The 26,983-nt window shown below is 34.7% G+C and overlaps 3 protein-coding genes across 3 annotated transcripts; 2 read left to right on the top strand and 1 right to left on the bottom strand.

The window, feature by feature from the left end:
• Window positions 1-12: 12 nt before the first annotated feature.
• Window positions 13-8,259, top strand: LOC138336896 (uncharacterized protein DDB_G0284127-like). Its single transcript, XM_069286512.1, has 6 exons — window positions 13-177; window positions 2,110-2,788; window positions 4,043-4,269; window positions 5,202-5,285; window positions 5,826-5,902; window positions 6,348-8,259. Exons 2-6 carry the CDS (start codon window positions 2,227-2,229, stop codon window positions 6,406-6,408), a joined length of 1,011 nt encoding a protein of 336 aa, XP_069142613.1. The 5' UTR covers window positions 13-177; window positions 2,110-2,226; the 3' UTR covers window positions 6,409-8,259.
• Window position 8,260: 1 nt separating this feature from the next.
• LOC138336898 (U3 small nucleolar ribonucleoprotein protein IMP4-like) lies at window positions 8,261-14,618 on the bottom strand. The gene is made up of 8 exons (XM_069286513.1): window positions 14,503-14,618; window positions 13,543-13,651; window positions 12,940-13,023; window positions 12,369-12,478; window positions 11,528-11,815; window positions 10,946-11,040; window positions 10,443-10,519; window positions 8,261-9,406 (listed from the first exon to the last, which is right to left on the bottom strand). The coding sequence occupies exons 1-8, from the start codon at window positions 14,503-14,505 to the stop codon at window positions 9,297-9,299; spliced, it is 876 nt and encodes a 291-aa protein (XP_069142614.1). The 5' UTR covers window positions 14,506-14,618; the 3' UTR covers window positions 8,261-9,296.
• A 4-nt stretch (window positions 14,619-14,622) lies between these two features.
• Window positions 14,623-26,538, top strand: LOC138336899 (pre-mRNA-splicing factor ISY1 homolog). The gene is made up of 11 exons (XM_069286514.1): window positions 14,623-14,743; window positions 15,467-15,489; window positions 15,901-15,952; window positions 18,642-18,750; window positions 19,314-19,426; window positions 19,820-19,881; window positions 20,185-20,240; window positions 20,681-20,803; window positions 21,841-21,956; window positions 24,653-24,739; window positions 24,966-26,538. Exons 1-11 carry the CDS (start codon window positions 14,741-14,743, stop codon window positions 25,071-25,073), a joined length of 852 nt encoding a protein of 283 aa, XP_069142615.1. The 5' UTR covers window positions 14,623-14,740; the 3' UTR covers window positions 25,074-26,538.
• The last annotated feature ends 445 nt before the right edge of the window (window positions 26,539-26,983 follow it).

Below are 26,983 nucleotides of genomic sequence, written 5' to 3'. Positions count from 1 at the left end.
AGCGCTCACACGACCTAGAAGAGATATTGGGGATGAAGGATTGATGTTGACATTTGACAAAATTTTGAATAAGTGTTGCTCACTCAAACATTCGGTCATTAAAATAGTATCAGGGGGATGTAAACATGATGATTATATGAAAGACAAATATAATCGCCCGTAGAACTTTCACAAGCGGTAAGTATTTCACACGATGACCCGCTTATGTGTTGTGGACTAGCCTAACGTTGGGCCTACTGCAGTAGCAATAGTAACTTTACTCCAACAATGTTAGAGGTATAACACGACGAAACACTTTTGATCATTACGTCGTGTCTATTGTCCATCAGAAGTTTCTCTATATTATTGGATTATCGTAACTTTAGCCACTACTGACGGTAGGTGCTACATTTTTGTAGCAGTGAAATTGGCTATCCGTATTAGGCTACATAGAAGGTATATCTACCTATAGGCCTACTTCGATTTGTTTACATTGTTATGAAATGTCAGTGATATAGAAAATATTTATATCTGGCTATATGCTGTACATATGTAATGTAATATACTTCTGTAACATGAGAGACTGCCCTGCAGGTAGGGCATTAGAATAGTACCTGCTGCCCCTATTGCATGATCGTAAAAGGCTACTAAATTTAGGATCTTATCTTTTCTCTTCTTCCTAACTGACTTTATCTTTCCTAATGCCTCCCTTGGCACTGCCTCACTTTTGGCCTTGAGTTGAGCGTTCGCCCCTGTGAGGAAGGCTCTGGGTTCTGTCCCCTGGCCGAGACACAACAAAGTCTATAAAAGTGGTAGTTACTGCTCCTGCTTAGCGCTCAGCATACAGGGAGTGGGACGACTGGTTCGCCCCGTTGTCAGTATAATGTGACCGGGTGGGGTGTGTTGCTTGGTGTCTTCGGCAGCATGCTTCAGTAATAAAGTACTATAAAAAGGGCAACTGCAGTTCCACTATACAAGAAGACACAACATGAATATAACGCAGTCTCCCAAAACATGCACGTCGCACAACATACAGGCAACATGCCGCATACATGGGTGGCCGTCCTTACATGAACATAGCTGTTAATAGGACGTTAATAAATCAAACAAACAAACAAAGTAACATGAGAAAATGTAGCAGCCAGACCGGGATTCGAACCTGGGACCTCCGAACACTAGCCAAACGCTCTACCGCTGAGCTACAGTATCTGGTCACCGATGAATGGCGATGATCAATCCAGACCAATCCAACTACACTTCTCCTACCTTTGTCAAGTCTTCGCTTTTGTAGACATACAAGATCCTAATACCACCACTGGAATTAGAACCTGGGACCTCTGAACACTTGCTGAATACTTTCAACGCTGAGCTACCTGGTCATCGATGATTGACTCAGTCCAATATCGCTACACTTCTCTCCATGCACCATTGTTCAAATGTCTCAAATTATAACACAAATAAAGAATAACTTATTGACAATTGCTTCAGATTCTGCATCTGATACACTGTAAGGACTACCAGTATCTTTCTGTTGCTTTTAACCACCTACAGATTAGACCACAGGGTTCAAATTCACCAACGTTGAATGACTACAATATATTTTTTAATGGCTTTGAAAGGCCCACTACCTTTCGGCTTTTCATTTTTAAAATGGGAATGTAAAACGAAATTGACAATTTTGTAGAGTCTCAAAAGTTATTAACTAACAGTTATTACTACACTCATCATCATCATCTGAAACAATTAATTGAGATAAATGAAATGTTATTTTTCATAACCTGGGTTGTCTTATGATTCCTGCCATCATCCTAAATACAGAGCAATAGTTGACTATCACTATGCCAGATGGCAAAACAGTGAAATTAATCTCCACAGTTATTATATCATACATAGGAAATCTTGCATATGTTTGTTGTTGTTATCTTACCTAAGGTCATTGATATTTATTCTCTTATGTTAATTATGCTTTTAAGAAACCTTTAAATTTCACTCCTGCAAGGTAGTGGGCCTTTAAGCTTTCTTTGAGTCAATTAGGATGACTCGTATTAAATAAATGCAAAATTAGACAAATTTAAGTATTAAAATACAGCTTTTAATATAAAAAGATTTTCTTTACTTTCTATTTTATAGGACAATCTTTAGAGACTGATCCAAAAGACATTTGACGGAAACAACGGAACAGTTATACATACAGATTGCAGATTAATAGTAATGAAGTATAGAAAGTGAAAGACTATACGCACAATAATGGAGGATATCGCAAATGATGCTGATCAGGGAGGAACCCTAACAAGTGCTATGAATTCACTCTCATGTGATCAAGTAAAGACAGAATGTGATGAAGAAGACAGGCGGAAAAACAGACACAGTACAAGTTCTGATGTTACATTGGAGGGTGTAAGTAACAGCGAAAGTGTCAGCACGCTGGAGCTTTGTGATAGTGGTGAACAGCCTACTGATAAACATTCTGGTGACTCAGAGTCTAGTATCACACGACCTGATAGTCTGTGTCTACCGAGGCCACTGCAGCAGTATGAGAGAAAGAGAAGTAAAAGTGACGGACAAACAGAACTGGCCTCGTATATCAATAATGGCACTAACGTTATAACCGAATGGAGAAGCTGCAGGTCGGCTAGTACTACTGAAGAAATCATGGTCAAAAAGGACCCAGAATTTGAAAATATCGAAGAGACAATGCTTTCTAAGAGTATGCCTCAAGGAACCATAGTGAGAAAAGGAGAAATGATTGAGTTTATAGCTGACGATTTACAAGAGAAAATTAGAAGGAGTAGTCCATTAACAAAAACAGGTGATCAGTGAGGAAAAGCAATAATTAATTTGAATTCAATATTTCACTGACTTCAGTGAGAATCTGTATTCTTTTATCAGTATTTTGCTGAAATCATCTATTTTCATCTTGGAATCTATAAATATTGTAGTCCTGCATTGTCTTGGAATCTATAAATATTGTAGTCCTGCATTGTCTTGGAATCTATAAATATTGTAGTGCTGCATTGTCTTGGAATCTATAAATTTTGTAGTCCTGCATTGTCTTGGAATCTATAAATATTGTAGTGCTGCATTGTCTTGGAATCTATAAATATTGTAGTGCTGCATTGTCTTGGAATCTATAATATTGTAGTCTGCATTGTCTTGGAATCTATAAATATTGTAGTCCTGCATTGTCTTGGAATCTATAAATATTGTAGTGCCTGCATTGTCTTGGAATCTATAAATATTGTAGTGCTGCATTGGTCTTGGAATCTATAAATATTGTAGTCTGCATTGTCTTGGAATCTAATTGTAGTGCATGTTGGAATCTAAAATATTGTAGTCCTGCATTGTCTTGGAATCTATAAATATTGTTGTAGTGTGTGCATTGTCTTGGAATCTATAAATATTGTAGTCCTGCATTGTCTTGGAATCTATAAATATTGTAGTCCTGCATTGTCTTGGAATCTATAAATATTGTAGTGCTGCATTGTCTTGGAATCTATAAATATTTGTAGTCCTGCATTGTCTTGGAATCTATAAATATTGTAGTCCTGCATTGTCTTGGAATCTATAAATATTGTAGTGCTGCATTGTCTTGGAATCTATAAATATTGTAGTCCTGCATTGTCTTGGAATCGTTAAATATTGTAGTCCTGCATTGTCTTGGAATCTATAAATATTGTAGTGCTGCATTGTCTTGGAATCTATAAATATTGTTAGTCTGCATTGTCTTGGAATCTATAAATATTGTAGTCTGCATTGTCTTGGAATCTATAAATATTGTAGTGCCTGCATTCTTGCATTATCTATAAATATTGTAGTCTGCATTTTCTTGGAATCTAAATCACTTGAATAAAAGTAGTGACTTGGAATCTATAAATATTGTAGTCCTGCATTGTCTTGAATTAAATATTGTTACATATTACCTGGAATTATAAATATTGTAGATTACCTGTATTTAATTGTGATTACTAAATTTCTCAAAATCATTGATAATTACCTATATATTGGAAAATAGAACCTGAAAAAAAAAAGAAATAATTATGATTATATTACCTGTATTTTGTAGATTCCAGCGGTTTAAGTAGCAGGACGTCCAGCCTTAGGAGTATATCCAGTGTAAACAGTATGTCCAGTTCATCATCTGCGATGGCCACAAGCAGTCTGATGCAACAAAGTCCTGATGACATTCCTCCAATTGACGCCAACGCCATAATGGAGCTGGAGGCACACGCCAGAAGAGTGGCCGATAGTGTGGATCTGATGATGGGCAACCTCAGGTCTAATTTACATAAGGTAGGGGTAAAGGTCAAGATCAAAGAGGGAAGATAGAGTGGATCTTATGATGGTAATCTCAGGTCTAAATTACATCAAGGTCAGAGAAGGAAGATAATGTGGATCTTATGATGGTAATCTCAGGTCTAAATTACATCAAGGTCAGAGAAGGAAGATAATGTGGATCTTAATGATGGTAATCTCAGGTCTAAATTACATCAAGGTCAGAGAGGGAAGATAGAGTGGACATTATGATGGATGACTTCAGGTCTAATTTACAGAAGGTAGAGAACTTAGATCAAGGTCAGATAGGAAAGACAACCTCATAACTAATTTACATATGTAAGATAGAGACCTTAGGTCAAGGTCAGAGAGGGATGATAGTGGTTGCATGTATGGACCTTTTGATGGGCAACCTTAGGTCAATTTCCATCAGATAGAAGCCATTGGTTAGTCAGATAGGGAAGTCAACCTCAGGTCTATTTAATTTACATAAGGTGAAGACCTTAGGTTAAGGTCAGAGAGGGATGATAATGACTTCATGTGATAGGCAACCTCAAGTCTAATTTGCATAAGGTAATAGGCCTACATTTAGGTCAAGGTCAAAGAGGGAAGGAAGTTAGTGTGGGCCTTATGATACACAATCTGGGATCTATTATAGACTTGTTAGTCTTATGATTGGCAATCTAATGTCTAATTTACATATATAAGGTAGAGGTATAGGTCAAGGCCAGAAAAGGAAGACGGGAACCAATCAAACTTCGGCAAAATTCAGGATTGTAGGTCAATATGAAGTTGGGAGACATTGAGGCTTATATTAGATCGAACATTGATTGTGGTATAGATATAACATTTTAAGATAAATTATGCTAGATAGAGGCTCATCTTCGTCTCATCACTGATACTCTGTGTATAGTTGTGCAAGTTAAACCATATTATATATTTTATTTAAGATGTCTGCCATAACTGTAGGCTGTCTGGATGCCTATAAAACCTCTGTGGATGTTACCTGTGACTCTGTGGACAGCAGTATAAAGGTAAAAGTCAGATGTATCTATAAACCTAAGTCAGATATATTAGCTATTCAATCAATGTCATTAATACATAGTATGAAATTCAATATTATTTATTTGTAAAGCAGTTTCTTGTGGCTTTCTCATAAAATGACATTGCTTTAAGAAACTTATACATTAAAGTAACTGAATCTTGCTTGATAAGTTAACACTTTTAATGTTTACAAGAGCAGATATCTCTGCATTTAACAAAAAAAATAATAAAAAATCAATAAATCAATCATGGGGACGAGAGAGATAATCTGGTATCAAGGGAGATAATCTGGGAAAATTTCAAAGAATCCATGTCAAAGTCTGTTTTATTTTGTGATTGACACTTTCTGCCACTGCCCTGAGGAGCTATGTTTCATGTTTTCAAAAATAGAAGTTGCAATTGAGGTAGTAAACTTTCTGATATTTATATAACGATATTACTTATTTGTTTAGTGTATATTTATTTGTTACTTATTCAGTCAATGTTTTGAATTGTTTGATATACTGTATCCTTAATTAATCTTTCCTCAGTCAATGTATGCCCTGATGGCTAAGTGTGAGGAGCTCAATAACAACATGGGGCCAGTGTACCGACTAGGGGACCAAATGTATCCTTTTATTGTGAAGCAACATTAACGATAATAAAAAATCATGTAATGGCATTAGAATGTTAACGGCGGGTACAAATGATAACTTTACTGTCAAATAAATCTCCAAATTTCCATTTAGTAAAGTATTTAGTAAGTTATTGGTGTGGAGGAATGATTAAAGTTATTGAGAATTAAGATTAAATGAATTTAACAACTAAATGCAACTAAATCTAGAAAATGTTTAGGACATTGAAATGTCTCTATTCATTGTAATAGTAGGCCTAACAATGAAGGAATGATTTCAAATGTATGATTTCCTCAGTTTATTGAAGTATTTATCTTGACTTAGTCTTATAAAACCTCATGATTCACTACCCAAGAAAATTAAATGGCTTTAAGACAACAAAATGGAATTGATCAACTAAAACTGATTAATGATGTGCTCCTTGACAATTTCCATCAGTAAGGAAATCAAGAGGCTACTGGACCGGTTTGAGTCACAACTTACAGATAATGCATCCTGACGCCACTATCCGCTCTAGGAAACTACAGCAGCCTGTGTTACGGAAGTAGTCTGGAGAATTCAGACAGGAAACTACAGCAGCCTGTGTTACTGAACTAGTCTGGAGAATTCAGACAGTAAACTACAGCAGCCTGTGTTACGGAAGTATTCTGTGGAACCCACCAATTATGTGCAATATTTAAATTTACATGCATTTCACAATGAATATTGTAGTCATGTGTCAATTTTCAGTTGTCAAAAATGATATACTGTTGTCTATGTTATGTGCTCGATTTTTTACTGCTGCTTAAAATTTCTTTACTCTTGGTAACTTTCTGTTAGTAATGGAAGTGAATTTTTTATTTGGATTTCGAGGTTATCATTATCAATAATGGCTATTGTGAAGCTTTGAATTTTGTTCTTTATATACTGGTAAGCAGCATGGAAATTTTGCTTGATTTATGTGAAAATTATCATGTTTCTCCTAAATTCTTTCTCATGTCATATTGTCTCTCTACCATTATTTGATATTTGGAAAGATTAATTTCATGAACTAATTAACTTTGATTTATAAAGTTGTAAAATGGTTGATTCCTATCTGAAACATATATAGCTATGTAAGTCAAGTGAATCTATCATAAGCTACCTCAGGAAGTACACAGTATGTATATGAAATCCAAAAACATCCAATTATAGTAATTAAGTAACTTATCAATTCAGTCTTCTGTTTTGTTGGGATACTTTACCCATGTTAAATATTTTTCTAAACATTGCAACACAATTTCTTATTCCTCAGTATGATTAAAAATATTTGTGCAATATGAAGTGCTTGCAAATGATGAGAAGAAACCAGATCAATGTATATGAAGTTGTGTATCACATATAGGAATCAGAATATAGAATATTTTTGGAGTCTGCTAATCATGAAATAAAATGAAATTGAGTTGCTTGAACTCCATTCTACATAGTTCTTGTCCTATCTATAAGTACAAAAATTGCAAAGTAGAGACATTTCTATTGAATCATTAATGTATTTTCACCATCTAAAAGACATATTATTTCTACAAGTGTAGATAATTTTGATAATATGTCTTTATTATTATTATCAATGATAGAACATTGTGCTATTACCCGTCTGACTTATAACTGTTGCAACAATGACAAGACATTAAAAAATCCAAGATGGCAGCCTAATAGATCGATGTTATCAGGCAGGTTGTCTGCAAATAAGACCCCCCACCACTTTTGTCCTTTTTTTTTTCTGGGTGGGGGACTTATTTGTGATGAAATACGGTAATGAATGATTCCCATTTAAAGCAAATGTGCTCTGGTTGTGGATGAAGATTCCCTTTAGATTAAATACAATGTTTAATATGAATTACGCTATGCGAGTATGATCAATTTCACCAAAAAGAAATTTTCAGTACATACAAAGAAAATGAGGCATGTGCTTTTGTACAAGTCAATATGAACAAATATAATAGAAACTCTAACTTGTATGTTATATCTTTTTACTTGATAGTCCATCCTCAATACTCCAGGGGTTATTACTATCACTCTCTATGACATAAGGGTGGATAAAACAGCAGTGATATTAACCCCTGGAATATTGAAGAATGTTAATAGTCTTGCTACTGGCAAATCTTAATCTGAGTAGACTATGAATTAAGTGTAATATTTAATAAATCTAAATGTAGATATCATAGCATATTGAAGTGGAAATTGCTTTAATGCTCATTTAATCATTACTGTTGACAGTATCGAGCTATTTCAGAAATGCAAAGTCCATCATACCTATTATAGATATACCAATGCTTTACACTGTACAACACAAATCAGACATTCCAAGCAGTTAATAAACTACAACATTCATCTTTAGTCTTCAATATACATTTTATTTAATTGTATGGCATAAAATGCTGTGGAACATTTCATGCAAACATATGATACTTATGTAACAAATCAATGTGATGTTGATCAGACTTTTGTTATTTTAAATGTGCTTTCTACCTATTTGTCAAAATGAATTAAATTTGTTATGATAAAATAAATGAAAATTACACTGACTTAAAATGGTTGGTGTTTCTTTACACATTATTACTGTATGTATCCCCAAAATAAGCCCACTCTATTTGTGATTTGGTATACTTGTAGGATATATTATAATTACATTTGATTTCAGTACCCTGATTTACTATGAAAATCAGGGTATTGACTAATGTACATGTCCATTTGAATAACAGATTAGTCAATACTATTCATGCATTAGAATTATTGGAACTGTGATATCAATATAGAGCTAGTTGGATTTTCTTTTCTTAACAGAATATACATCAAATTATTTTATGATGTTAGTTTAGGATATTTCTACCAATACTTGGTATTAATTCACGCATATATTGCAACAATAGTAAAGTTATAGACATACATGTAGCTGGTCATATCTGCCATACTGTAGTGTAATGTACTGTAATGAATTGTAAATCTGTTGTCTTCAAACCAATCCCTGAATGTTAAATCTGTATTCTCGCATATATTGTAACAATAGTAATTTTGTTATAGACATAGATAATGAGATCTGTTGCCTTCAGAAACCAGTCCTTTGGTATTAGATATGACTATTAAGACAGCCATCATGTTCCTTTCAGTACTGGTAATTCTGGTTTAAGAGGAAGAACAAGTCTAGCACTAGTGCTTCACAGATTTCTAGTTCTTGGTCATTTTCACTGAGTGTTCCAACACAGCAGTTTCCAAGTCACAGGGTCTCTGGAACAGGATATCAAGGCTGAGCAATCTGCGTTTTTGTATTAAAGGACAGCAGGAAACTCAACAATAAATCTATTGCATCACCAGGAATTTGGTAGAGTCCTAGAAAATAACTGTTTCTTCAAGTTTAATCCTAGAATGATATCAGTCTGAGAGAAACTTTCGTTTCTTGGCAGTGTTCATGTACGGTCTATACACCCATTCTACATCAGCTGTGTCTGCATTGTCGATAGTTCCCAACTGAATCTGGTACACTGAAACCAAATAATTCGCAATGTAAGATAATGAGAGATTTTGTTCTAAAAATATGAGGTATATATACAGTAAAGTCTGCTTTAAAGCACATCTCTATTTATAGGACTTTTTGTGCAATTTACTACACAACTGACCTCTGTATAAGGACACCTGTCTATAAAGGCCATTTTTTCTATGTACCTTTGGTGTCTTTTATAGAGAGGTTTGACTGTATACAGGTAAAAGTGTCACTCAAGTTTCATTTCCAATATATCTTGAATAATTCAGGTAGTACTTATTTGGCCTTTTGGTCAAGATAAGTCACAGTGACTTACAACAATGGACTTCCCATTGCAATAGGCAATGCAAAAATACTTAAGCATTAAACTATCTTTTCAGGGCGCATTATGAAGATTGTCTGCAAAGATCTGGCATCAACATAGACCAAAGATGCCATAGGAAGATACTCTAAAGTTTATATTTACACTTTCAACTCATTTTAGGGTCATTAACATTGTGTAAGCTAGATCAGGAAAATCGTTTATCAGTGATGATTTAATTCACAAGATGGAACATTCATTTTGACAGTGATTATTTGACGCTATCACTTCAACATTAGTGATGTCATAATGGTTACGCTTTGGGTGTCAGTTATACCATCATATACTTCACTTTACCTTGGTTAGTTTATATAGTAGAAGTGACAAATAAATGTATATATATATCATTATACATCGCCATTACTTCAGATGTTGACACAGAAAACAAATTACTGGGAAATATGCACCTAATTGACCTTTGAACTTTAATTCAAGGTTACAGTGAAGGGGAGACAACTAAAGTCCAACATATTTACATCAAATAATTTCAAGACAAATCTTTAAGGTGATGCAAGAAAACCATATAGCAATTACAAAGAAAAATTGTACAGTCAAATAAAGAGCATATTTAACTTTCTTTATAATTTCAAACTATTTATATAAAGTAAACCCCATTTTTAAAGGTATTTTCAAATCACATCATAAGGTAAATTGAAGCCAAATCAATTAAACTTACATTTCATTTCAAATCGTGGTCCAACTTCTGACAATTCAATGTTTCGTCCACCATCTTTTTTCTTGTAAATGTGATGTCTGAAAGTTGAAGATGAAGGTTTGTTATATTTATAAGAAATTATGATGCACCACAGTAATTTAACTTATTCACTCTTGGAATTTCATAATGAATTGGTCTAGAGAGCATTAATGTGTCTTCAAGGGTGAATGAATTAAGGAACCTGGTTTAGGAGGTCATGGCAAACAAGTTACAGAAGATAAACTACTGACCTACAGTCAGTATCTGTCAGCCACCCCATAAGTGTTTCAAACTCACAACCCAGAGTGCTAGTGGTAGCATAGCATATAGTGGTCAACACATTCATTACTTGTCACCATAGTTATGCTGTACTGAATTTACCTCTTGAACTTCATAAGTATTTGCACATGTATATGTCATAAGAAAACTTATGTACCTATATATCTGTTTCAGAAGACAAATGAATGTTTGAGTAAACAACTTACCTAAATGAGATATGATCATCATCATTAGCAAATGTAATGATTCGCTTACTTTCTTCTTTTGGAACAGGAAATAAATATTTTAGAATATCTCTCACCTGAAAATACAATATTTGAAAACCATGACTTAAAACTTAATCTGATCTTAACTTGTCGAACAATGTTACATATGACATAACAAAATAACCCTCTCATGGATGAGAGCGATTCTCTGTAATCATGGTAATGACCTTAACAAGGCAATTCTAATAAGACTGGTTTGCACTCAAGCTTCAGGTTCTGTTCATCTATATATTCAAAAAGCAATATACATTGACTTTACATGGAAGCAACTTTCTAATTGATTCTAAGCAAGATTGCATTTATATTTCACACTTTAAAACAGAATTTGACATGAGCATGTTCTAAGAATACATTCTTGGTCCTGTTGTACAAAACTTCTGAGGACATAAAACTTTCCTCACTCTTAATATTTCTTCTAGACAATACATTGCTTGAGATTTTCCTAATCTTCATCAGAGATGTTTTACGCAAGTGGACCCAGAATTGTTGGCGAAGAAACATTTCCTGCCAACTCACTCTTACCCTGTTGCCAAGTTTTGAAGACAAATTGTGAAAGATGAGATGTGGATAGGCTTCTGACATGGTGCCTACGTCAGGGATGTCATGTCGCATTACAACATTAGATAAAGTGAAGGAAGCTGTTGGGCCATGGGGCAGGTGACATACAATCAGACCGTCGGGAACTCCACGATGTTCGTGCACCATGAGAAGGTCCGTCACTTGGTTAGCTCGGCAGGCATCCATGAGTTGTTTGGTCTCATAATTACCCCTGTTTATTCTCTGACTGTTGGGGAATATTAGCTTCACCTCCTGTAAAATTCAATACTTATCATTACATAAACACTCAAACAATAGCAAAGATCTTTATGCTTTGCTGCACTATCACGATGGCCTCACCTCTGATCGCTTTGATAAATTACAAGTCAGGGGTCACCCTCGGGAATCATCTCCCAAGCTGACAGACTACATGATACAGCACTAGCCTATCCTCCTGCTACTGCCCTTCACCATTCCCTACCTATCAATATATTGTTGTTTTTACTTTCCATAATGTACTACCGTATATCAAATGTACTTTTATTATAACTATACATGTTACTGTACCATACAGTTTCCTATACAAATTATCAACCCACTTTGTTACAGTAGTTGAACTTTATTATATTTACATAACATTGATCTCAGAGATACATTGTATCATTTTGAGATTTCCTTTTACTACATTCTGGGAAGAATATTAATGAATTAGGAGATTCTAGCGCAAATTGTACTTTGGGAAAAATTGCTAAAATCTTGTATTATTTTCATTGAGAATTTGATCAATTATCAGTAAAAAAGAAAATGGCTTCTTGCTTGATTATACCTTAGCAAACTGTTTGAGTTTTGAACTTGGATCTCTTGATGTTGTGACCACAATTTTAGGATCCTCCACACCTGCCCATTTGTATTCATCATCAACTCTGCTGGTTTTCCCTAAGTATACATAATACACAAAATGTTAAACTACCATATGAAGACACTATCTTTAAACAATACTATTCAAAGTGCAAGGGAGATAACTGTATATTGTCTGTAAATTTTCTTTCAAAATAAATCCACAACCCGGTAATCTTTTTTTTTTGTGTCCTACAGTTTTATGTCAACATTAAATTCTCAATTGTGGCAAAATTTCAGACATTTTCACAATTTTTGTGAAATACACATAACTAAAAAAAATCATTGCTGTAATTATTTTTTTTAATTGTACACCAGCAATTTTGAGCAAAGATATTACCATTGTACTAACTGCATATTCCTTATGCCACTTATATATAGAAACTATTTCTAATCAGTAAATTCATCATTGTCCTTGCATTGATCTTTACTGTTCTCAATATAAGTACATCAACATGAGTACAGACACTGTCACACTAATGCTATTTCTATCGACTAACCATCAGCTCCCGGTCCTTCCCAGGCTAATGTCTTCTGTAAGTTTACAGCTTCTGCTCTCAGGTCTGTAGGTATTGGATCACCATCTGGAAATGTCACATGGTAATAAGGTAAGGTAATAATAAGGTAATTATTACTGAGAAAGGGTTATAACAAAATTGGACATTTTGATCTAACTATAATAACTTAAAAGATTTGTATCAATAGCACCAATAAACTTTGAACACATGAACTGAGATTTGTTTGTTTGTTTAATTATTTTAACGACCTATTAACAGCCAAGGTCATGTAAGGATGGCCACCCATGTATGCAGTGTGTAGCGTGTGTGAGGTGCGAGGTGTGTGTTTTGGGAGACTGCGGTATATTCATGTTGTGTCTTCTTGTATAGTGGATCTGTTGCCATTTTTATAGTGCTATATCACTGAAGCATGCCGCCGAAGACACGTACCAAGCAACACACCCCATCCGGTCACATTATACTGACAACGGGCAAACCAGTCGTCTCATTCCCTGTTTGCTGAGTGCTAAGCAATACCTGGAGAAGCCTGAATCATTGCATATATAATATTACTTTGTGATTAAGATAACAGTATTTTTTAATTACTTTCGAGTGCTGCTTTCAATCGCTGTTTTTTATCTTGTATGGTTCTATCTCGCTGTTCTTCGGATTTTTTGTAGATAAACTCTCTCCGCAGTCTTGCTTGTCTTCTTAGCTGTAAATCAAGGAATATTAAAACTTATTGTTAAAGACATTTTCACTATAAAGAATCTTTTAATTAATTTTTTTTGTCTGTGTAATAGGAGAGGAGAACATGTAGCAGCCAGACCAGGATTCTGGTACCTCCAAATACTATAGCCAAATGCTCTACCTATTAAGCTGCATGATCACTGATTATCAGCTCTGTTCAATCCCCCTACACCTGCATGCTTCTGTTGAATCTATTCTATGAAAGCTGTAACATAAATTATGATTAGCTGACCAAAGCCGATTCATGTATTGGACATTGCCTCCAGTTTTACTATGAGATAGTCCAGGGGCTATAATATCAGTGATAGTAACTCTGAAGTATTGAGGATGCACTGACATTTTTATTTTACCCCCTGATATCAGGATGTATCGGCATTATTTACTTATCTATCAATGACACTAACAAATTTAAAGATTACAAATTTGATTATTGAATATTTAATATCAAATTACACAGCCATACTGTAGAAAATGTATTAATCAGTAATGCCATTTGTTGAACATTATTATTTAGCAAAACTGTACTTCAGAAACAGAAACTAATTAAAAAAAAGCGGATACTATAAATTGGGTTATTTAATCTGAATTAAAATGATATTTAGAGTATACACCTAAATCATACACTAAGGCAACGAAAAACATTTTACTATTTTAGGCCAATTTTGGTCCGGATCCATAATTTGATAGCCCAGTACATTTACCACAAGATCGCAAGTTTTCTTGTTAATCACATATCACACAACAGTTACTTCAATATCTATGTCCGTTGTGACTTTGAATATTGTTGTGATCTTTACGGTTTCATCATTAACTCACCATCTTGCTCCAGTCTAACGTTTATGCCATGTGGTTTTCACGCGTGCAACTCTACTCGTTTTCGTGTTTACAAATGACTATACAAGGCTAGATCACACAAATGTTTGCAATTGATAGAGTTTCAAATATACACTGACAGAAGCGTTTACACGATACCGACTTCGTGTATGAACAACGTTTCCGCTTTTCAGAGTTGTAGGAAATTTCTATAGTGGCGATATAGGACACAGAAGACATCATGGTATGCTATCTATGGTTTAAATATTTGATTCCTAAATTAGCACAATGAAGGAGAGAAATACTCTAACTTTTGAGTTTAAATCAAGCTACAAGTTAAAATGTTTTTGCCATTGGCATTGTTTTCAACTGTTCAACGGTTTCCAGTCAGGTTGGACACATGTAAATTTCTTGTTATTATAGCGATAAATAGCTATAATGGCGATTTATAGCTATATGAAACTGACGGTAAACAACATTTTTGAAGCTAAAAATGCTTCCGCTCAAAACCGGCTCCTGAAACTTGCAGTGGTTGTTTATAACGATCATTCAAACATTGAAAGCAGTTTTGATGAGGTATAATTAAGCTAATTAAGTTAATTATTGCTCTATTGTTTCGTTCGAAAAGTGGTTGCATAGTGTTCAAATTATACTTATACACATTCCCTGCAAGTTTCAGGAGTAGGTTTTGAGCGCAAGCATTTTTATCTTCAGAAATGTTGTTTTTCGCTAGTTTTGTATAGCTATATCATTTTTAACACCAAAATACTTAGCTTTTATATTCGAAGCGTATCTTTCATATGGGTGCCGCCATTAAGGAAAAAATCCAATTTCGTTTCACTTGGCGATGCCGTATCACTTTAGTGCAACTGGTACGAATCTGCAAATGGAACGCACGGTATGTAAAAGAATGCACTTTGGTTTTGCTTGTATACTTATAAATGTTAAATTATGTTTCTATCTACAGGCTCGTAACAGTGAAAAGGCTATGTGAGTATGGTTTTAAATTTCAATAACCACGTCTATTAAATTACACACTTAAAGCAGCTTTTCGGGTCTTGTTTTTAGATTAATTTATCATTGTGTAGATAAACATTCTGATATACCATACTAAAATAATATTGTGACTTACAATATTGATTGTTAGTATTGAAAATATGTACAATATTGCTTGATAAATATTGTTGATTGCTTTTACTTGAGTGGCTGTATAAGTTTGGAAATCATATACATAGTGTGTTTTTTTGTCTGATTAAATCATCTACATTCACAAGAATTAATTTAAATAAATGGAGATATTTCTGCCAAGGATTTAAAAGTCATACACGTCCTTGATTCTGCATGTTACTTTGAACTTATTATATATACACATGTATAATTTGTATTTATTAATAACTACAGGACAACTTTAGCCAGGTGGCGGGCAGCTCATCTTGGTGATAATAAGGAACAGGTGAGCGCTATGATATTCTATTAAAAATACAACAATAAAAATCATGAAATGGGACTCACATATAAAAATATGTGTTTAAAACAAATGTATCATTAGGTTTAATTCGTCGAAATTTGAAAGTAAATTCTAAATCTATAAAGGAACAAACCTACAAGTCATTTGAGAGTCCCCCTTTGGAATATGCTTGTTCAGTATGGGATATCCCTATAAAAAACAGACATTAATAAATTAGACATGGCACAGAGAATTAACGGGCAGCCCACTTGGTAAATAACAGATATCACATGTACAACACCTCAAGTGTAAGCAACATGCTTCAAGATCTGCATTGGCCAAACTTATCTGATAGATGTAGGGATGTTTGTCAAATCATGATTTATAAGATCACCATTGGAACAAAGGTCAATATTTAAAACCACAAACTCGTCCATCAAGACACTCTCATCCTTTCTCCTCTCAAACTAATCATTATAGAACCGATTGTTGAAAATATTCATTTTTTCCATGAACAACTTTAGACTGGAACAAACTCTCTTCTGACATGGCCACAACTATCACCTTAGAACAATTAAAAAACCACCTAAATCAAATTAAACATTAAAATAAAAACACCCCCTGCACATAGCACACACTTCAATATCAACATAATCTTCAACACAATGAAGGAGGTTGATAACCTGGTAGCTAGATGTAGATAGAACCCACAGAGTTAGAAAACACAACTTGATTTATCTCTCCTTATTTTATTTTAAGAAACTGCCTACCAGGTATATAAAAAAAAAACTTTTTAACTTAAAGAATTGCTTGTAATGATTCTCTCTTTTTTATAAATTTAACCACAATGACTGGTTTTAGAAAGTACATATATTACATGTATAGGCAACATACAAACATGTACATTATATGTTAATATGAAATTAAAACCTGTCAGATAAATTGCAGAGCCTGGCACCATAAGATTGAATTTTGTGTGGTTTTTAGCTCACCTGGCCCGAAGGGCCGGTGAGCTTATGTCATGGCGCGGCATCCGTCGTCCATCCGTCTGTCTGTCCATCAACATTTCCTTTAAATCGCTACTAGTCATAAAGTTCTATGAGAGGGCCAAATAAGGGAAATAGAGGTAAATTCTATAAATCTTTACTTATCCTAGAGTTGTGCATGGATTGTAACCAGATTTGGCCACAAACATACTTTAGGGAAGGGGAACAGAACTTGTATAAATTTTGGCTCTGACCCCTCAGGGGCAGGAGGGGCGGGCCCAATAGGGGAAATGGAGGTAAATCATATAAATTGCTACTTGTCCTAGGGTTCTGCATGGATTGTGACCAAATTTGTTCACAAACATCCTTGGGGGAAGGGGAACAGAACTTGTATAAATTCTGGCTCTGACCCCCCGGGGGCCGGAGGGGCGGGCCCGATAGGGGAAATAGAGGTAAATCATATAAATCGCTACTTGTCCTGGAGTTCTGCATGGATTGTGACCAAATTTGTTCACAAACATCCTTGGGGGAAGGGAAACAGAACTTGTATAAATTTTGGCTCTGACCCTCCGGGGGCCGGAGGGGTGGGGCCCAATAAGGGAAATAGAGGTAAATTCTTTAAATCGCTACTTGTCCTAGAGTTCTACATGGATTGTAACCAAATTTGGCCAGAAACATCCTTGGAGGAAGGGGAATAGAGTTTGTATAAATTTCAACTCTGACCCCCCAGGGGCAGAAGGGGTCCAATAGGGGAAATAGAGTTAAATACTTTAAATCGCTATTAGTCCCAAGAGTTCAGCACGGATTGTAAACAAATTTGGCCAGAAACATCTTTAGGGGAAAGGGAACAGAGTTTGTACAAATTTTTGCTCTGACGCCCCGGGGGGGCGAGAGGAGCGGGCCCCAATAGGGGAAATAGAGGTAAATCCTTTAAATCACTACTTATCATAGAATTCTGCATGGAATCTACCTAAATTTGGCGAGAAACATCCTTGGGAGAAGGGGAACAGAGTTTGTATAAATTTTGGTTCTGAACCTAGGGGGCAGGAGGAGGCGGGGCCCAATAGGGGAAATAAGAAGTAAATCATTGAAAATGCTTCTAGTCAAAGAGTTCTGCATGGAATGTAACCAAATTTGGCCAGAAATATCTTTGGAGGAAGTAGAACAGAGTTTGTATAAATTTTGGCTCTGACCCCTTGGGGGCAGGAGGGGCCCAATAAGGGAAATAGAGGTAAATCTTTTGAATTGCTACTTGTCATAGAATTATGCATGGAATGTAACCAAATTTGGCCAGAAACATAATTTTGGGAAGGGGAATAAAGTTTGTATAGATATTGGCTCTGACTCCCTGGGGGTAAGAGGAGCGGGCCCCAATAGAGGAAATAGAGGTAAATCCTATAAATCGCAACTAGTCATAGAGTTCAGCATGGATTGTAACCATATTTAGCCACCAATATGCTTGGAGGAGTTTGTATGAGTTTTGGCTCTGACCCCTATGAGCAGAAAGAGTGGGGCCCAATTGGGAAATTAGAGTTGAATCTTTAAATTCCTTCAGAAAATATTACGTGGCATAATAAACTAGGTGAGCGATACAGGCCCTCTGGGCCTCTTGTTTTTAGGTCAAATAGATTTGCCATTATATTTAAATAATACTTCTTTTTTTTAATCTGATAAGTTACTGTTAATCGACTATAACTTTTATATTTCAGGAAAGAAGGCCATATATAGCATCTGAATGTACAGATTTAAGGAAAGCAGAGAAGTTCAGAAGACAAATCATAGGAGAAATTTCCAGAAAAGTTGCCCAAATTCAAAATGGTATTGACTTTTTTATAATGTGGCTCTGATTAATGTTAAATTTTCTTTGGTGGTTCCAGTTCATATGAACTGTGCGATCGGCTCCCTTTGTCTTCATTATAAACAATCGTAATAAAAACTTTCATAGTTTGGTTGTTCAGAAAAATTCTGAATAAAAATAAAGTTCTATCTTTACTCCTGATTGGTACTACTAGGTCCTGTGAGATGTAAGCACATTGAACCATTTTGAATTAAGAATGAATCAAAGTGAATCTGAGCTGTAATCATTAATTAACCTTTGAAATAATAATTCAGATACAGAATATTTAGCTTGAACTTTACAATTTTACCCAATGATATAGCACAAAGTTTATAGAACTTACAGGAAGAAAAACGTCATGACCTGTTACACCTTCAGTTTGTCGACAGCCAAAATGAAGGTTAATGAGTAATACAATAGTAACCTGTAAAAATTAATATGCAAATTTAAGAAAAAAATTGCGTTATCAAATAGTACATCAAATAAATCAGATTCATTGTTAAGACTGTTACATGACTCGTGAGATATATTGCTTTATCAACAGCGGGTCTGGGTGAGTTTCGACTGCGAGATTTAAATGATGAGATCAACAAGCTGTTACGTGAGAAAGGTCACTGGGAAGATCATATCAAAGACTTGGATGGACCTGACTATCGAGTAAGTTCACAATTTACTGTAACATTAAACATATCATGTAGTTTGGACAAAAAGGAAATATGAGTCAGTTTTAGTATTTCCTCTCTTGCTGTATAGGTAGCTGCACTAATGAAATTTATTTCCAAGGAAAAAATTGTCAGTAAATATAGACTTGTGTTTAAAAAATGGTAACGGTGAAGCACTTTAAAAAATATGAATATTGTATTTGTGAATCAGTTCGAGCTTTTAGTGAATTTGTGTTCGAAAAAATCCTATTATTACTAATTTATACTTTAGGCCCAGCTCAAACATTAAAGTAAAAAAAACAATAAAAAAACAACAACACTTTTTATGTTTAGCTTTATCATAAATATCGAATATAAATGTACATGTAGTATTACACTTTCTTTGTAGAAAATTGGACCAAAGATGTTGGATCAGGAAGGAAAGGAGGTGCCTGGAAATAGGGGATACAAGTATGTGTGATTTTAGTGTTATATATACCAAACACCTTCATATTTTGGTGTTCTGAAATTTGTAACACAATAACCAGATTTTGCCAACAAATTATTTCATTACATGTAATTGTTTTTATAGAAGGATAAATTAGCATATTATACATTACCAAATGTTAATGACTCAAAAAGTGCTGAGATAATTAAGTACTGTGCATAACATACTCAGTTTGAAATCAGTGAACATGAATCACTGTCAATTCTGTTTTGGCTTGAAAATTGACCTGTTGATAAAGATTTATTTTGGTTTTCATTTTTAAACAGATACTTTGGAGCTGCAAAGGATCTTCCTGGTGTCAAGGAATTGTTTGAACAAGAACGTAAGTGTCTTGATATTTAAGTATGATTTTCCTCACAAAATCTGGAGATAGAAATATTCTTGAAGTTTTATACCATTGTCATAATATTCCTATAGAGTTACACATATCATTTGCTTCCCATTTTATATTATGGCTGGACATTCATGTCTTAATGACATTACCAGAATATTTTTTTCCTGATTTATTCTTTGGCTTAATACTCTTTTTTTTTTTCAAAATGATGAATTGTGAATTCCTATTGAATATTACCAGTATTAATCTATAATTAAGTTGTTAAGCAAGATTGGATTGAAGATTTTAAGGTCTTGAATCTTTCTCGGTTATTGTTAATTAACAGATTTAATAATACCAGGCATCTACAGTAGTTATATTGCTTCCTAAGATAAAAGCTGAGTTTCAATTAATGAATACAAACTTGCCATTTAAATTCCTTGTTACAGCTCCTCCGGTGGTACGGAAAACTCGAGCAGAGATGATGAAGGACATCGATGCCGATTACTATGGTTACAGAGATGAAGATGATGGCATCATTGTACCAATAGAACAGGAAGTAGAAAAAGAAGGTATTCACTCTTCGATTCTTCTGATAATGCTAAATGAGAAACACTTTTTGATGTGTTCCATTCAATTTCTTTTAAAGATGCTCCACCGCTGACAAACGGCATTTTTTCTCTATCAAATACAGAAGCAGGCGATTAAGTATTTTTATTTAGTTACAAAAGTTACTTACTTTAAACCATTACCACCATTGAAAAGTTTGAGCTTCTCATTTCACTTCAAGATAAAAATATCAAAAATAATTTTTTGCATCCCGAAAAAATTCCGTGGCACTATATCCTATATGGGATGAAAAGCTGATTGCGCATGCACCAAAAGCAAAATAAATCATTTCATATTATTTTTTGTGTTAATTAGACATACATATACACGATTAAACACCAATTATAGTTCAAATGATGAGTATCGTTTATGGTCCATCGGCGGTGAAGCATCTTTAAAGTTAATTGCTCTTAATTAAAGTAGGAAACTTGCTGACAATGATCTAAAATTTGACTTGATTTTCATGCATTCAGAATATAATTTTTACAGTTTGCACAGACATGGACTCAATAACCATGCTTTCTAGTATTATCATTATCAGTGTATAATGATAGTACAACACGTGTGGCGATTCTATTGTTACGAGATTAGTCGCTGGCGTAGCAACACGGGGTCATGACCCCACTTTTGGTGGGAACACATGAATGACTCGATTCCAATCAGCTGTTCAATTGAATTCATTGACGATGACGAGAGAGAACAAAATATTGGTATTTCAATAAAAAATTATGCAACTGTCGCTAGAATAAATAATATTCATTTACGTGAAAAATTGTAAATATAAGTAATACATTTTTATTTTGTTGAGGTTATGAGGTTATAATGATAATAGAGCCCATGAAAATTTTAGGTAACCCGGCTTTGCTGGGGTTACATAATTTACACATGCTCCATTATCATTATACCCTCATAACCTCAACAATATAAAAGTCTATTCCTTAAATATACCATTTATAACAAAAAAAGATGACTACTGACAATTTTTTTATACATCCCACAGCCATAGCCAAGGCAGTGAGAGAATGGAAGGAACAACAAGAAGCTCGGGCTAGTGGTAACCAAGGCAACGAGGAGGAGGAAGAGGATGATGAACCAGTTCTGTACAAACAGGAGGAGGTAAAACCTAATAAATTATTGAACTGATTCTTGACACTAAATGGCTTTGTATTGTGGTGGAAGCTAGGACACTGGAATCAAGACTGAAGGGACCTTAGTTACAATCCCTAGTTCAGAATATTGTGTCCTTCATCCATGGTTCAGTTATTATGTCCTTCACACTTGGTTCAGATGTTGTGACCTTCATCAATGCTTCAGGTATTGCGTCCTTCACTCCTGATTCAGATATTGTGTCCTTCACCTCTGGTTCAGATGTTGTGTCCTTCACCCTTGGTTCAGATGTTGTGTCCTTCACCTCTTGTTCAGATATTGTGTCTTTACCTCTGGTTCAGATGGAGTGTCCTTCACCCCTGGATCAGATATTATGTCCTTCACCATGGTTCAGATGGAGTGTCCTTCACCCCTGGTTCAAACATTGACTGTGTTCTTCTCCCAAGGTTCAGATATTGTGTCCTTCACCTCTGGTGTGAGATGTTGTATCCTTCACCCCCAGTTTAGATATTGTATCCTTCATCCCTGGTTCAGATATTGTATCCTTCACCTCTGGTTCAGGTGTTGTATCCTTTACCTCTAGTTATCCAAATATACAAATGGGTTCCGTCCGTCCGTCCATCTGTCCGTCCGTACGAATGGTTTCCGGAGCATAACTCTAAAACCAGTAGAGATATTTCCACGTAACTTCATACACACATTAGTCTTATGGTCTAGTAGTGACTTTTGCTATTTTAAGGTTTTCATTTTTTGCATTCTTTCCGTAACCATGGAAACATTGCTGAAAATATCATATTTTTGTACCAGGTTCGTTTCCGGAGCATAACTCTAAAACCAGAAGAGATATTTCCACAAAACTTCATAGACACATTGGTCTTATGGTCTAGTAGTGCCTTTTGCTATTTTAAGGTTTTCACTTTTTGTACTTTTTTCTGTAACCATGGAAACATTGCTGAAAATGGCAGATTTTTGTGTAAGAATTGTTTCCGGAGCACAACTCTAAAACCAGCAGAGATATTTCCATGAAACTTCATAGACACATTGTTCTTATGGTCTAGTAGTGCCTTTTGCTATTTTTAGGTTTTCATTTTTTGCACTTTTTCCGTAACCATGGAAACATTGCTGAAAATATCATATTTTTGTACCAGGTTCGTTTCCGCACCATAACTGGAAAACAGGTTGAGATATATGCACGGTAATCCATAGGTACATTAGTCTTATGGTCTAGTAGTGTCTTTTGCTATTTTAAGGTTTTCACTTTTTGTATTTTTTCTGTAACCATGGAAACATTGCTGAAAATGGCAGATTTTTGTGTAAGAATTGTTTCCGGAGCACAACTCTATAACCAGCAGAGATAATCATATTTCCATGAAACTTCATAGACACATTGTTCTTATGGTCTAGTAGTGCCTTTTGCTATTTTAAGGTTTTCAATTTTTGTATTTTTTCTGTAACCATGGAAACATTGCTGAAAATGGCAGATTTTTGTGTAAGAATTGTTTCCGGAGCACAACTCTATAACCAGCAGAGATAATCATATTTCCATGAAACTTCATAGACACATTGTTCTTATGGTCTAGTAGTGCCTTTTGCTATTTTTAGGTTTTCATTTTTTGCACTTTTTCCATAACCATGGAAACATTGCTGAAAATATTATATTTTTGTACCAGGTTCGTTTCCGCACCATGACTGGAAAACCAGTTGAGATATATGCACGGAAATCCATAGGCACATTAGTCTTATGGTCTAGTAGTGCCTTTTGCTATTTTAAGGTTTTCACTTTTTTTTTTTTTCTGTAACCATGGAAACATTGCTGAAAGTGGCAGTTTTTTGTGTAAGAATCGTTTCCGGAGCACAACTTTAAAACCAGCAGAGATATTTCCATGAAACTTCATAGACACATTCATTTTATGGTCTAGTAGTACCTTTTGCTATTTTTAGGTTTTCATTTTTTGCACTTTTTCCTGTTTTTTTTTCATACACATAAGTCTCCACAATCAAACTTACTTCAGCTTTGATATCTCCATTGGCGGGGGATCCGAATGACTATGTCCTTGTTCAGATATTGTATCCTTCACCTCTGGTTCAGATAATGTGTCCTTCACCCCTGGTTCAGATATTGTGTCCTTCATCCCTAGCTCAAATATTGTATCCTTCATCTCTGGTTCAGATGTCGTGTCCTTCACCCCTTGTTCAGATGTTGTATCAATCACCCTGGTTCAGAAATTGTGTCCTTCACCCCTGGTTCAGATATTGTATCCTTCACCCTTGGGTCAGATATTGTGTCCTTCACCCTTGATTCAGATGTTGTGTCCTTCACCCTTGATTCAGATGTTGTGTCCTTCACCCTTGGTTTAGATATTATGTCCTTCACCCTTGGTTCAGATGCTATGCCCTACACCCCTGGTTCAGATATTGTATCCTTCACCCTTGGTTCAGAAATTGTGTCCTTCACCCCTGGTTCACATAATGTCTAGTTCACCCATGGTTCAGATATTGTGTTCTTCACCTTGGTTCAGATATTGTATCCTTCATCTCTGGTTCAGATGTTGTGTCATTCACCCTTGGTTCTGATATTGTGTCCTTCACTCCATATAAATACATGGGTAATGATAATGTTTACAATTAACCATATACATACATGGTTAATGATATTGTTTACGGTTAACCATTACATGGGTTATATTAAATTTATGTTGTTGTAGATCGAAGAAGAAGAGATGGAGACAACACCAGCTGAAGAAGAACCACAACATTTTATAGCCCATGTTCCTGTTCCTTCACAAAAAGAGGTAAATATTGTCATTTACAACAGAATCAAGAAAAAATGCTACCATACCTTTCCATTATTAAATACTGTATTTGCCTCTAAAAACTTCCATTTATGCATTTGGTCAAAAACAGAAGCTAATCATATTGGTAAAGTGTTATCAAAGGTACAGTTCATAACAAAATCAAATTTTCAATAAATGTTAAAAGTTTACCGCTGCATTTGACTTCTGCTTAATTTGCATTCAGATCGAAGAAGCCCTTGTCCAAAGAAAAAAGATGGAGCTTTTACAACGATATGCCAGCGAATCACTACAAACAGAGGAAGTTGAGTCTAAAGAGATGATGGGCTTATAGCAGTTTGTAGGAGTGTGTGTATAATAAATGTGTATGTATTGGAGTGTATGATAGTGTATCCGTCTTTGTGTCTTAAAGAGTTACTTCCCTTTTGGGAAAGTATTGATTATAATGTCATTAATTCGTGAGCAAATATCACTTCCTCTAGAAAAAATATGACGATACATCAGGGGTTTAATTATCTTTCAGAAGAGACAGTATACTTGCAATTTCAGAGGATACTTTTCTATACCATCTGTATGCTGTCTAATGTAATTTAGCCCAAATCACGGGGTATCATAGCCAGGTTCAACTGGCAAAAAAGTACCAGGTACCACCTGATATTGAAACCCCTGAATAATCAGTGCCTAATCAGAAGGGCAGATAACTCTGTAATATACAAATACAGAATAGTGAAAGAGGTGATGAGTTTATAGCAGTGTCTATGAGTGAGTGTATGTAAGTGTATAGTGATGGAGACAGTTTGTTTATACAATGTAGCAGTGTGTAGAAAAGAGTGTGTAGTTGTATGAAGTGATCATCAGACAAATGGATATTCCGTAAAAAATAATCTTAGTTAGCTAACATCTTATGCTAGTGAGCTATGTATGGTGAGCTGATATCGTCATCAAATGTATACATGTAATTGCATATAACTGGTTATCTCCCCTTGCAAGTTAGAATTGATTGATATGTTACGAGCATAATACCATTTTTTCAGCTCATAAAATAATTACCTGGTATGTCAGAACTGAAACCTACAGTACCATACATGGACAGATAACTTTATGATATGCAAAGACAGAATGTATGTGAGCCAGTGAAAATGAACTGTCGTGCATGCATGATATAATTACAATTCAAGTATGTACATGTATGTTCTCAGAATGTTTGAATTATTGATTTGATCTGTAAGATATCACACTCACAGTACATTTATTTGTTAAATATGGCAGCACAATATTATCATCCTCGTGAATCTGTACATTATGAAAATTATTGATAAAATCAATTTCTGGTGTTTGTGAACAATATACATACAATATAATATAGTATGTATATGTGTACAAGATGGTATGTATATGTGTTAGGAGCTCATTTGTCCTATAGAACTGGATAGTGAGCTGGCATTTCTACTGATGAGTGGATATCTTGAAAGTGTCGTTGTGTAGTTATTCCTATGATCAGGCAGATGTATTCAATGGAAAGGAATCAAATCCCTGATTACTTATTATTGACAATTATAGATTATTTTGGACTCAGCCCCATCATATTGATTATTTTTGTTCCAAAATATGTACAATAAATACTGAGGTTGTTCTTGCTTGTAACTTTCATTTGTAAGAATGTGAATATAAGTTGATATCTACAAACTAATGTATTTTGTAAATAGAAAGATGATAGAGTTTACCTGTAAATAAAGGTGTGTTTGAACTCATTGATAAATCAAGTGCTTGAACAGCTTATTAAATCATCTATTTTTCAAAAAAAATATTTAGTTGTTTTTTCTTTGCCAAATAAGAATAAATAATATAATGCTAGAGCAGCTTACCATGTATCATTCATACTGTAAACATGGACATTTTCATGAAGGAGAAATTTACGCTAATTATGCAAAGGCTGCTTGATCGCAAAATTTCCCTCGCACGTAATATTCTATGCATGAATAAACTTAATTGTTAAATGTATAAAAGTGTATCTTTTTGGGAAAATAACATTGCAAAAGTTTTATGCATAAAAATCGCGAAATTAAGCACTCACAAAAATATCCACATTTACAGTAATCTGATCCATGTTTATTTCTTGTGGTTGAACCCTTATGTATATGTAGAGAAATATCCCTCCAGGAAATGACAGACTGCTTTACACAAGTCCAAAATGTTGACTGTATTTGGTCCTTCCAATTGGCTCGAAATTGAACAGCATGACTA

This window comes from Argopecten irradians, chromosome 12, assembly GCF_041381155.1.
Source record: "Argopecten irradians isolate NY chromosome 12, Ai_NY, whole genome shotgun sequence".
Lineage (NCBI taxonomy): Eukaryota > Metazoa > Mollusca > Bivalvia > Pectinida > Pectinidae > Argopecten > Argopecten irradians.
The sequence above is the reverse complement of the archived record's forward strand: the minus strand, read 5'-3'. Positions and strand labels throughout refer to the sequence as shown.

Bases quoted from the DNA above. Each gene is read 5' to 3' on its own strand.
- LOC138336896 (XM_069286512.1), top strand. From the start codon at position 2,227: ATGGAGGATATCGCAAATGATGCTGATCAGGGAGGAACCCTAACAAGT. The intron at 2,789-4,042 runs GTGATCAGTGAG...TGTATTTTGTAG, and splicing joins TAGTCCATTAACAAAAACAG to ATTCCAGCGGTTTAAGTAGC. The intron at 4,270-5,201 runs GTAGGGGTAAAG...ATTTTATTTAAG, and splicing joins TCAGGTCTAATTTACATAAG to ATGTCTGCCATAACTGTAGG.
- LOC138336899 (XM_069286514.1), top strand. The intron at 18,751-19,313 runs GTATTGACTTTT...CTTTATCAACAG, and splicing joins AGTTGCCCAAATTCAAAATG to CGGGTCTGGGTGAGTTTCGA. The intron at 19,427-19,819 runs GTAAGTTCACAA...CTTTCTTTGTAG, and splicing joins TGGATGGACCTGACTATCGA to AAAATTGGACCAAAGATGTT.
- LOC138336898 (XM_069286513.1), bottom strand. The intron at 11,816-12,368 runs GTATAATCAAGC...TGAATTTTACAG, and splicing joins AACTCAAACAGTTTGCTAAG to GAGGTGAAGCTAATATTCCC. The intron at 11,041-11,527 runs GTAAGAGTGAGT...TTGTATTTTCAG, and splicing joins CTTCAAAACTTGGCAACAGG to GTGAGAGATATTCTAAAATA.